General features: G+C 39.7%; 1 protein-coding gene across 1 annotated transcript in view; it reads left to right on the forward strand.

Moving 5' to 3' along the window:
• The window catches only part of Gpc6 (glypican 6), a 1014181-nt gene that overhangs the window by 657761 nt on the left and 343603 nt on the right, over positions 1 to 12817 (forward strand). The window contains exon 4 of the mRNA XM_021181728.2: positions 4823 to 4988. Coding sequence (XP_021037387.1) covers positions 4823 to 4988 — 166 coding nt within the window. The remainder of the gene's footprint in view (positions 1 to 4822; positions 4989 to 12817) is intronic.

A 12817-nucleotide genomic window follows, 5' to 3' on the forward strand; every position in this document is an offset into this window, starting at 1 on the left:
TCTTCTTCTTCTTCTTCTTCTTCTTCTTCTTCTTCTTCTTCTTCTTCTTCTTCTTCTTCTTCTTCTTCTTCTTCTTCTTCTTCTTCGAATATCAATGTGGCCAAGAACCTGGCAAAGGTAAATAGAGAGGTTGCTTCAAAAAGCACTTAATAAGAAAAGAAAAGTCTCAGCCCAATTCTAAGATGGAACACAATAGCACGTGCCCATGGTGCAGAGTGATCCAGATGACTGTGCTGACCAGGGCGACCAAGGCTGTCCGAGGGAGCACAAGTCCCAGATACTTACTGGGTTTTATACTGTGACCCTGAGTGAAAGGCAGCAAACAGAGAGCTGACGACCCGAGGAGGACATAGCTTAGTCACTCTGAGTGACAACAGGACGAGTCTCCGGAGAAAAGAATCCAGATCAGAGGAAGCAGGAAAGCTGTGCAAAGCGGAAGTTTGGTAACAAAATCCTTAAGCAAAGGATGCAAGAGACTGCCAGGCCTGAGGATGAAAACGAGGAGGGATTTTATAGTCCACATTTAGACATTCTGGTAGCAGAATTGCTTCTGCTTCTTTCACTGGGCCTCGCTCTTCCTCGGTCACTATCTCTGTAATACCTGTTGATAGAAAATATTTTTAAAGAAATTCTGCTTAATTTGGCATTCTCGATGAAGGAGCCAACCTAGAGGTGATGGCAGGGTGGCACATCCTCAACAGAATGACTAGATTTCTCATTGTTCCATATTCTTTGTCTGCTTTCCCTTCACCATGGAAATCTTCTGGTGCAGGATCACTGGCCTGTGAGCTGCTCTTTTACCCGTGATGTTTTTACACACACTTCGACTCGGAGGTGTTAACACCCTGACTGCTACAGTTGATTGTGATGATGGCTTTATGCAAGCCATTGTATTGCCAGGAAAAAAGATCAATCAGGAGGATATTGCTATGTGTGAAAGTATGGAGAGATTATGAAAATGTGAACGTAAGAAAACTTAGCTCACACATTAGATTATCTAAGAGAGATTATTACATTATTGTAGAGAGATGGAGCACAGAAAGAAAGAGTGGCTTGGTGTGACCTTAGGTGGACCATATTTATTCACAGCAAGGGACTCTTGTCACCCACATGTGTGGATGGCCAAGTCACAGCAAGGGACTCTTGTCACCCACATGTGTGGATGGCCAAGATGTCTACAGAAGAAGATGGGATGAAGCACCTTATGAGGGCAGAAGTGTCTCTTGTAGTTTGCAAGGGAACCTGGGAAGTGTAGTCCTTCATCAGGAAACTACTATTCCTGATTCTGAGCAGGCGTAAAATGCAGAGCAGCGACATTAAAGCCGTTTTCTGCTGAGGAGAAGTCTTGTGGGAGAGGGTAGTTCTGCGTCATTAAAGAGCGGCTCCACTGGTCGTGTACCGCGGGAGAGTCTTAACATCATCTGCTGCAATGAATCCTGAGACTGCCATCACTCATTCCTGATGATTATTAGCGTGCTGTAAATAGGATTTCATTATAAAGTAGAACTAAAAGACTCTCTGGGACTGCTGTGGGAGGGTTAGAGGAGAGGTAGGAGACACCATATGGGCCAGTAAGAGTTGATTCAGTGTGACAATGGCCGGTTCTGCTGCCAGGACTGTTTGTACCGAAATGAGACAGCAGAGGTAGCAGGGAGCTACAGAGCATCAAAGGAAGAGAACAGGAGCAACGAGAGGACTGATGTAAAGAACAGTCTCTGGTCCGGGATGAAAGGATGAAGGTTCCTGTTAGCCAGAGTTTCCCCCACAGCATGGAAATGAGATCAGATGTGTCAGGAGCAAATGGAGCTGTTATAAAATGAAACCCTTTGGGAAAGCTTATGTGGGACATTTTGTTTTGGTATAGAGTGAAGTTCAGCTAAGTTAATTATTTAAAAGCAAGGGTAAAAACGTATGTATGAGTGTAAGAAGGAGCAAAGGAGTGATCAGGGAGGAGCAGCAGGACACTCCATCCGAGGGGCTGTGGTAAAGCTTAATATTTGGCAAAGACCCAGAAACTATGTCAGGGGATAACAAACGTACAACTCTGTGCGGAACACTAAGAGCTTCAACATCTCATTCCATACACTCAGCCAATAGATAGATGAAAGATGAAAGCAGTTAGTCCTGTCCAATCTGTAATAAATAACTTACATGTGACTTGGGCTAAATTGACAAAGAAGGTGAAGAGCAACCATGAGAATGGACTTGCCTCTAGATCACCAAGTACTGGCAGTAGTAAGCATATCTTTTTTTTTACATCGTTCTGTTTCAAAATAGGTTAGTTCTTTAAAAGGATAATTTGTGAAGCAAGATGACCAAATTAAATAAGCATTTGGGGTTTGGAATTTCTCAGAATGCAGCATCCACAAGCATCACTGCCAAGGCCTCTTTACTCCTTGTAGACTTCACCGACCAGGCATTGCCCTGGAGCTCTGTTTCTGGGTAGAGATTAGATTATGCCCTCAACATAATCTAGGTGAGTCCAGGTTTTAGAGAGTCTCCTTCATCTGTCATCTGCTCCTGGAGACTCTGAGGGCTCGTAATCTCACTCGTGTGTTGACTCTACAGACATGAAGGTGGCCGTCAAAGGAAGACTTGGATATTCTGAATAATTACTCAGAGCTGTGAATTTGTGAACAAAGGATCTGGCATCTTTCTTTAATGAAGAAACATCACGGGTTAGGGTATAGACCCTGAAAATAGCTATTTCTAAAAGGAAGAGTTGAAAGTCATGGAGATGTGTATGCTGACTGGTTTTATGTCAACTTGACCCATGTTAAAACTATCTGAAAGGAAAGGACCTCCATTGAGAAAATGTCTCCATAGGTTCTAGCTGCAAGGCATTGTTTGTTTGTTTGTTTGTTTGTTTGTTTGTTTGTTTGTTTTTAATTACTGATTGGTGGTAGGTAGTGCTGCCCCTGGACTGATGTCCTGGGTTCTATAAGGGAACGGGCTGAGCAACTCGCAAAGAGAAAGCCAGGAAGCAGCAGCACTTCTGCATATCAGCTCCTGCCTCCAGCTTCCTGTCCTGTGTGAGTTCCCGCCCTCAGTGCCTTTAGTAATGAACTGTCATATAGAACTGTGAGTGAAAGAAATCCTTCCCTCCCCAAGTTGCCTTTTAGTTATGGTGCTTCGTTGCGGTAGTAGAAAACCTAACCAAGACAGTTGATTTAGTTAGATATTTTTCTACAGCAATGACAAAACAACTGATTCAAGAATATACCAGAAATTATTTGCTCTTATACCGTTTGTTATCAGGTGATTGTAGAAACCAAAGCTTTGTAATAAAAATCCATAAGTTTGGTTTCTAGGAAAAAAACAGACCACCATGGAATGGCAGTGGTAAATGAAAGAATGAAAATAAGCATTGTTTTGATGTTCCAGTATCATGCCACACTACTCCAATGGGGGACATCCCTAGTCATGCCTGCCAGTGGGACCACACTCTCAAGGAGGTTCAGTTAGCACCCTAGGCTTTTTCTTATGTCTAACATACAAGTTGAGCAACATTTAGCCAGATACTCCACTAAAACATCAAAATCGCATGGATGCCACTAAAAAAGTAGGACAATAATTTCACATCTAGCCATGAAAAGCGGTGTTCTCTTGTTAGCTTATGCTGTCTTAAATGTTTTTCTTCTTGAAGTCAAGTAACAAGTTTTCTTCTGTTAATGGTGTCTTATCATCATACATTTCCTTTTTATTGATTAATTTTGTTAATAAGTACAAAAACACAAGTGTATTTTACATATGCATACAGTATCTGCTCACTCCAATCCCATATTCACATCCATTCCCCTGTTGCTCCCACCCCTATAGCCACCACCCCTTCTCCTTACCAGTCTCTTCCCCACATTTAGGACATCTGATTTTTATGTTCAGGACATATTTAGTTTGATAATGGCATTGGGATGAGACATGGTGTGGCCTCCAGTGGATACCCAGAAGCCCTTTCTTATGCAGAACAGCGCTGAAGCAGCTGTGGTACATTCTAAGAGCACTGTCTTCTCGGGAGGAAGGCTATTGCTGCCTCTCTCCCTGTCTTTGCATTCTCATCCTCTTTGCACTCCAAGTTTACTGCTTGAGCATTGACTTGGGGCACTCCATTCCTTGTTCCAAACAAACAGCTCTTCGTTGTCAGTGGGTTAGTGGTGACTCTGAATCTGTGAAGAAATGCCTGCTTGCAAAGCAAGCCAGATCCATTTTAAGTGAACTTTCTAGAGTCCTGTACCCACCGGATGCCTGAAGTCAGGGCCTCGGCAGGTCCATTGCTTCTACTTCTCTGCAGGCCTAGGTCACATAGATCCCAGACAAGGTGATATTGAGCCTCAATAGCAGTTGTGTACTCCGGGAGGATATCCGCCAACCTCTGTTAGCAAAGGATCGAGTAACAACCAGTTAGACACTTTGCTAGAGGTGTCACATTAAACTTTAATAGCAGTTCCCTCTTTACAGGGCTCTTTGCTCTTCAAGTTGCAGCCTATACATGATCTCGCTTCATGTTCTCCTACAAGGAAACCGTGTCTGGTTTAGGATTGAATTGCAGTGACAGAGAGAAAGAGCAAAACGTGGACGGGAGCATCTCAGGAAGTTATTACTTTGCTGAGCAACGGTATTTAACAGGAATCGGCTGGCTCTCATATGAAAAATTCAAAAGGGCTCAGCTTCTAACCGTTCTTCAACCCTCTGCTTGGCTGTTTAAGGTTTAGCAGAACAACTTTGCCTGGTTTTCATCCTGGTATTTAGAGAAACATGATTTCTTTTCCTGCTCCCCTTCATCTTTCCGATTCTGATTTTTGCCCCCTGTCTTATATACTTACAGGTGAGCCCCACCCCTGGGTGCATCCGGGCTCTCATGAAGATGCTGTACTGCCCATACTGTCGAGGCTTGCCCACTGTGAGACCTTGCAACAACTACTGCCTCAACGTCATGAAGGGCTGCCTGGCCAATCAGGCGGATTTGGACACTGAGTGGAATCTTTTCATAGGTAAGAGGCATTCAACAGGTCCGATAACCAAGACCTGAGACCTTAACGCCGTCTGGATATTTGATGTTTCTGCAGGTTCGGAAGTTGTGATGACTTACAGAGACTGAAACAGCTTTCTAGCAATTTTAAAATATTATTTTGCAGTTTTCCCTGTTGTCAAATCCTCCAAACTAGGATTTACTTGTATTATTCAAGTAAATTCCCCGTAAAGATATGCAAACCAGCAAGCAGTATTCAATCAGCTTATTTTATTGAGTTTTAATTTCGTGACTAGAAGCAAGTATAAAAGAATTTTTACCAGAAAACAAATCCACTCATGATATTATTTTTATTTGTACTAAATTAACTGGGCAGAGGTTTTTCAAAATACTTTCTCAAATTGGCAGAATGAAAAGAGCTTACTGTTTTCACTAACACATGCACATTGCCATCTCCTCCTGGAGGAAAGAGAGCTCTGGGCACAGGTGGATTCAGAAATCAGAAGAGAAGACAAGGAGGATGCAGGAAACAGGTTCTGCATCGTGGCTGTGCTCAAAGATGTTTCCCAAATAGCTCTCTAAGGATAAAAGGACAGATTTTATAGGCAGGCTTCTCCCAGGAAAATACACAAGCCGTGAAAGAGTAAATGTGTTTTCTTCCCCTATGTCAAATGGCCTTCAAGTAAAAGTACTTTCAGTTGCATTTACTGCAATTACAGACTGACAAGGGGAGGCTTGGAAATAGCAGATGAATTTCTCATCCTCAGAGGACCCTCATCATGGATGCAAGCCTCTAAGCAAGAAGCTCCAGGAGGGTCTCCTGACAGTTCGCAAGATTTGGTGGTGGTGGCAGTGGTGGGATTTAGGAACTCCAGTCTTTTCTCTGGTGGACTGAATTACAGACCCACAGCTTTGCCAGGGAAACCCCTTGGCTAGCTCACTGCTTTGTTTAAGAATGCCAGAGAAAAATGTTTCTAAAGTTAAAAGCAGAGGGAGGATTAAACAGGAAGTCAGTCCTCTAAGACATGCTCAGAAGCTGTTTCAGAATGAGTAAGTGAAAGTCTGTTTGCTGAACCGTTAGCACCGAGGGATGCGTCTTTAGGACGCAGGTTACTTTCTATGAAAAGACAGTGACAGGATCTTTCGCTAAGATTTTTGAGGTATGAATGAGTGAAATATAGGAATAAATATGTCCTTCCAAAATATAAGATTTGGATTAATTGTGGCAAAAAAAAAAAGAAAAGTTACCCAGTTACCCAAAATCATGCTTGTAAAAATGTATCTCATCCAGAGGAAATCTGAACAAGAGTTTCATATTTTTAAAATTAGATAAGATCCTAGAGTCTCTTGAAATTATAGAGATCGTTTATACTTTGGGGTTGAAGTTATCTAAGTTATCTTAGTTACTAGTAGTTCTTCCAGTCAAGCTGAAGGATTGATGAAGAATGTACGTGGAGGTTATTTGTAAGAACAATAGTTCTTTTAATACTTTTTTATATTCATGTGGGTTATTTGTGGGTGTATTTGTGCCAAGACCCTCACATGGCGGTCAAAGGAAAACCGAGAGTGTCCTTGTACCATGTGACTTCCAGGAATTAACTCAGGCTTGGTGGCAAGTGCCTTTACCCACTGAGCCATCTCACAGGCCCTTAATCGTTACTCGTTCATTGTTTCCCCTTGGTGCTCATTGGCTACCCTAACATAAATCGTTATGCTATCAATACACCTGGTTGTTAGCTGAGAGCTTGATGTGAAATGTAATGTCTCAAACTAAATCAGTTGATTTTTAAAAACTAAAATATGAGCTCCACTGTGTGTTGGTTATATTCAGTGATGAGCAGCATTAGGCGAGTTCTGGCTAGCTTCATTTCAAATGCTCCCCTCCTCTCTCCTCTTCTCAGTCTCAAGGCTCCATCAGATAGCTCTTACGGTTTTTCTCCCCCCCCCCCCCATTTTGCTATGCCATTGAGAATTCCCCACCAGCACAGACCAGTAAAACAAAATAAATACTTATGTGGATGTGCAATTTAGTCACACATTTGATAGCTGAATTAGTCAAAGTGCCAGTTTCATTCTCTGTACATATGCATACCATCTTACACTATTACAGTGTCCACAAGGGCAGCAGCAAAACTGGTAAGGGAATGAGTAGTCTGTCAACCATTGTTGTGTAAATGCTTTCCCCCTGGTCATCGCCTGAAGCCCTTCTTCCCTTGTATCCTGGTATCGATTCATCAGAACCTACACTTTTCTTACGTCCAATTGCATCCGCTGTTTATGCTATATGGACTGTTTAGAGCCGTCATGACATTTTCCTTAAATTATTATGTATTCGTCTAAAATATTAACTGTGGTGTGCTGTTGACTGTCAGCAAGAGAGCCAACTGGGTGCTGGTTCTCATGGCCTTTGCAATGTCAAGACTTAACTGAAAGGATAAGTACGTAGAATTCACTTGGTGTCTGGATTGTGTCAGGAGAAAGGTGTTTTAAGTGATCAAGTGCAAACCACAAAGAAATTCCATCGCCTCCGAAGGCCTGTGGCTGTGCTGGGGGTGTTTCCCTTCTGTCTCAAAAGAAAATCAGAAATCTCTTCAATATTTATTTCTTAGCAACATCTTCAACAAATTAAACCGATAGCTCTGTATAAGAGCAACAATTAAAATTCTTACCAAGATAAAAAGAAAAAGGAAGAACTCTTTATTAAAACAACTTTATTTAAGTTGTTGACAACTTTGAAAAGAAGTCTACTAGACCAAGCTGAATCTGCTTAAAAAGCATTAGTTTAGTAGTTTTAGCTAGTGTCTCAACTCCCTCTAGCAGCCTGTAGAATATTCCAGAATAAAGCACAGCCCACATTATCCTTGGTGATCAGTCAGAATGAATGGGCAATCTGTGAACACCCTAAGCCAGACAGTAGCCCTGAGGACCATGAAAGCCATTCCTAGCCTGGTCTTACTCTAAGGAACAGCAGGAGAAATCCCAGTCAGGACACTGAAGGTCTGTAGAGGCACTTCGCCCAGCTGTTTCTTTGTGTGTACACACAGTTTGTCCCAGGTAAGCCTCTGAATGGTGCCTAGGTGCAAAATGACTTTCTTTTGGAAAAAAAAATGTGTTTGGATTAGTTTAAAATTTTTACAAGTAATCAGTTTGTTTGCAGAAATCATGTCAGTACCATTGTTTTGATATTGAGTATTTAGAACTGATACCATGAATTTAGACATGTAACAGGTAAGAACTGTTCTATTTAACATGCTGTAAATTACACCTAGAGTATAAGCACAGAAATCAGAGATCAAATTGCATTTAAGTGGCTATGATAAATCTTGCACATACTTTAAAATCATGGCTTTGTGGGAAGGTCTCCTCCGAACATCTGGTACCATTTGAGAGTTTATTGACTGTGAGAGCAAATGAAGGGTCTTTAAAAAGGAGAAAAAAGGAGGAGAAGGAAGAGGAGGAAGAAGGACCTGCTGGTATGAGACGAGAAAATTAGTACAAGAGGCAGGATCTGTTTCATTCTAAGCTGCATTTTAATCCCATAGCATCACACACAGTGCTTCTAATCACAAGAAGATCTCATTTGTAGAGGACCTCCAAGTGCTTTTGTTCCAATTATATAGCCTGCTTAGTTTTATTCAGTCAATATGACTTTAATTATTTTAGTGTATTATTTCAAAACACTATTTAATATGTTAGAGATATATGCCTATAGGGAATATAATATAGTTTATTATGATATAGTCCTTTTAGGTGATAGAAGTTTAGGATACTAGATGTACTCGGTAAGGAGTTTTATTAGGCTCAGGGAAGCCTTACATGGAGACGTATAGAATGAAATGGTGATTACCATGGAATCAAATTAGCATCATCTAATATAAGTTACATTGAACAGCAATAGCATATATAATCCTCATATTATAGATGTCTGCCACACTTGTAGTAAGTCTGATATCGTCTAGCTGGGGTTCTCAAAATACTTGTTTTCATGTCTGACATTTATATAGTCAGACCTCACTACTACTAACTTGAACTGATGGACTTTGTAAAGTGAAATTACTCTGATGGTGACAAAATAGATGGGAACAGATCTAAATCAGAGATAAAGAGCTAGACTGCATCTCGTATTAGGGGATTATCTTATCCATTAGGCCTTGGACACTCATAGAATTGACCACCAGTGTTTTCAACCTGACTGGGTTTCCCTTTTCTCCAGACTGATCAATTAAATTTCAAGACAGCCCACATACAAACTGGTGAATCTGTTCATTAGGAGCCCACCACATCTCCCCCAGCCCAAGGGTCTTGCTGTAATGTCTATTCCTTCCTTCCTTCCTTCCTTCCTTCCTTCCTTCCTTCCTTCCTTCCTTCCTTCCTTCCTTCCTTCCTNCCTNCCTNCCTCCCTCCCTCCCTCCCTNNCTCCCTTTCTCCCTTCCTTCATTCCTCCCTCCCTCCTTCCCTTCCTCCCTTCTTTCCTTCTTTTGTTCCTTCCTACCTTCATTAGTCCAGAGTGTGTTTACTAGAGCCTGTTAACACTTTTGCTTTGGTGTAAGCATGTGATAGAATAGTAGGTAGTAGATGCTTGATGTGAGTTTCAATAACATATACTCTTTAAATTTAATACATGGAAACCAGACAGGATGGTTTAATGGAATGTAAAGACATCTATGTTTTCCTATGTAAGGTCTTCTATCTTTAATGTAATTCTGAATAACTGAGTATTTTAAAACTCATGTATCCCTGTTGTTAAAGAAGTCTATAAGACCAGGGATAGCTGAAACAAATCAGATAATGAATCTAGACCTTCCATTGTGACAGTTACTGCTATAGAACTTATAAACTAGAACAAGTTACAAAGAAACTGAGTTAGGTCAGTTGACTGGCACATATTATATAATCAATTTAAACATTGTTACACCAATGTCTTTTTCAGAACTACAAGAGTAGTCTTCAATGTAAATAGTATATACTTTTCTTTCTGTTTGGCTGAAACCACTTTAGATAAACCATATTTGAAGCAAGAAGATAAGCATGTGTTGTTCACAGCAAATAAACGCACATATTATTTTGTAAACTGTACAGGACTGTATGATGTCTGCCTTTTAGACAGCTTATAAGATAAACATGGGAGAATATTTCAAGCATCTGTGTATAATACTATTTCAAAGACATTCTCAAGCATACTACTCTGTAACATAAAATCTGATAAGAAGTTCCTCAGTTACTGAACATCCCACAGTAGGTTTTGTATTATGATATGCCCTGAAATAGCATGTTTATAAAACCCGTAGGCCTGTAGCATCGAAAATGGATTGGAAGGTGAGGGCTTGTTGATGGTGTTCCGTTAAAGAAGGGCTATGAGGTTTCAAAAGCCTGGGGTCCTTCCTACTTCACTATTACTCCCTCCCTCCTACATTAGCACAGAGATGTGACTGCCTGAAACTCTAAGATAATTAAGCACTTCCTTTGATAAGTTGCATTCATCACAGTGTTTTGACACGCTATCAGAAAAGTAGCAGGACATGGGGTACCATGGAAACCCTTATTTTGATCAAAATAACTTATCCTTGTCTGTTGCTGTGTTATCAGAGTATCTCTATGAAATTGGTATCAATGAGAGCACTGCGTGGGCTGCTTGACCTATATACACAACAGCTATGGATAGCTGACTCAGAGTTCTCTCAAAGGGAGAACCGATGATCATGTTTGAGTTATTCTTGAAATGACTTTTTTCCACCCTTGGACTTATTTCTTTACCAGTCATAGCCGGCACCTTTAAAAATACCCATTCCTTCCATTTCCCAATCTGTGATTTATTATTCAGATCATGGCTCAAGGAACAAGCAGTGAAAAATTAACTTTAGATATGTGGCTCTGGTCACCTATTTTGATTAGTCAAGACCTATTTTTATTTGATACTTTAAAGGTGAGGTAAATACAAATGCTTGTGAGAGTAATTTAAACTCCCAAGAAACTTCATGGTATGTGAAAACCTTGAAGTTACAGCTCACCTAAAAATATTGTATCTATTAATACCTTATCAGATAACCAAGAAAGAATTTAAATTAAGATTGAGCATGAAGTATTCTTTGTCCTTGAACTAACAAATTATATATAAACCTCACAGAAAAGGTATGTCTTCAGTTCTTTGCATGATCTTAATTTGTTACACTAACAACTGGCTTTACATCACTTTGAAAAGTAAAAAATACAAGGAAATATAAGTTGTTAAATATGTAGCATCCTTCAAGTCCTGACATACCTGTATTCATTCCAATTTTATTCTTTAAGGTACAAATAGCTTTTTTAAAGGCAATACTGACAATTAAATGTTAAACGAACCTGACAGTATTTACCACTAAAACCCCAATGCTCAGGAAATTGATTGATTAGTGAGGGGGTCTAAGAATTATATTGGAAAATAAATCAGAAGCAGTGAGAAAGCTCTGAGGTAACAATATTCCCTGCCATACCCACATACCTTTTGGATTTCCAGATTGAAAAACTCACTCAGTAACTCTGCTCTGTCATAATCCAGTGTCTGCTTATGTACCATGATGTCCCTGTCTTTGATATGGTCTGATGTTCCAAACTTGTATGAATGGAATGTACACCAAAACCAAGGGATATATGGTCCAATCTGCTGGAGAGTTCAAATCTTTATTTATCAAATAATTGTGAGAGAACTCCTTTGGAGTAATTTCCCTATACTCCTGCATTTGACCAAACTACAGTGCTTTAGGCTGAGTCTCAGAACTGAATTTTAAATATTTGACAAATCCCTGGTGACACAACTGAACATTTGTATCATATTGTACTTCATATATTTTGTTTTCAGATATATGCTTCCTCAACTTGTCCATAAGAGATTATTCACGTTTGTCTTGCAGCTTGCTTGCAACCACAGCAACATTCCAGGGTCCAAATCCACCTTGAAGTTCTAAGAAACTTCATATCCACTTCCTTAATTCTGAATCCCATTTGGAGAACATCATGTGGAAACACTAATAGTTGATATGTATTAGACAATGTAATCAGGAAACATGAGAATTATTTAACTTTTTAATCCCCTACAAACACCCTATTAAGAAACCAACATATAAGCTTCCTTTGACAGACACTCAAATCAAGACCAAAGAAATTAAATAGATAACTACGGTCACATAACTTGTAAATTACAGTGGTAGGATTTGTGTTCAGAGCATGGATCCTTAGCTACTATACAAGATAACTCCAAGTATGGTTTTAGGAAATGTATCCAGAGACATAGATTGATAGCTTGTAGTGGGGAAAATTGATGGTGTGATATGAACACTGTTCTGTTAAGTGTCTTCGATGATGGAAATGTTCTCTCTACTTTCAGTAGTCCAGTAGAGCTACATGTGTCACTTTAAAATATGTCTAGTCAGATGAATCAATCAAGTTTTTAAATGTGTGTACATTTAATAAAAGTAGCTGTTGAATGTTTCAAATATGACTACTGTGTCCTAGGATCCAGAGGAACTATAACTTTTTAAAATCTTTTTCCCTTATCCCTATTGAAGCAGATCTGGAAAAATATATATTTGCACACTTAGGTATGAAATGTAATAATTTCATTTGAATGCTCATTGTATGTAGATAATGGTTATTATTGATAATGTAAACTTAGTTCCTTAAAATTCCTGGGTTTGGCATGGTACAACTCAATGTCTCCATATGTCTGATTCTATTTCCAATCATCTTTCTCAGATGGTTTCCTTTGTGCTAATGGACTAGTTAAATGTGCACTAGACACCAGAGAAGGCCATATAACATTTCATCTTTTTTTAAATTTTTTTTATTACATATTTTCCTCAATTACATTTCCAATGC

Source organism: Mus caroli, chromosome 14 (genome assembly GCF_900094665.2).
Source record: "Mus caroli chromosome 14, CAROLI_EIJ_v1.1, whole genome shotgun sequence".
Taxonomy (NCBI): domain Eukaryota; kingdom Metazoa; phylum Chordata; class Mammalia; order Rodentia; family Muridae; genus Mus; species Mus caroli.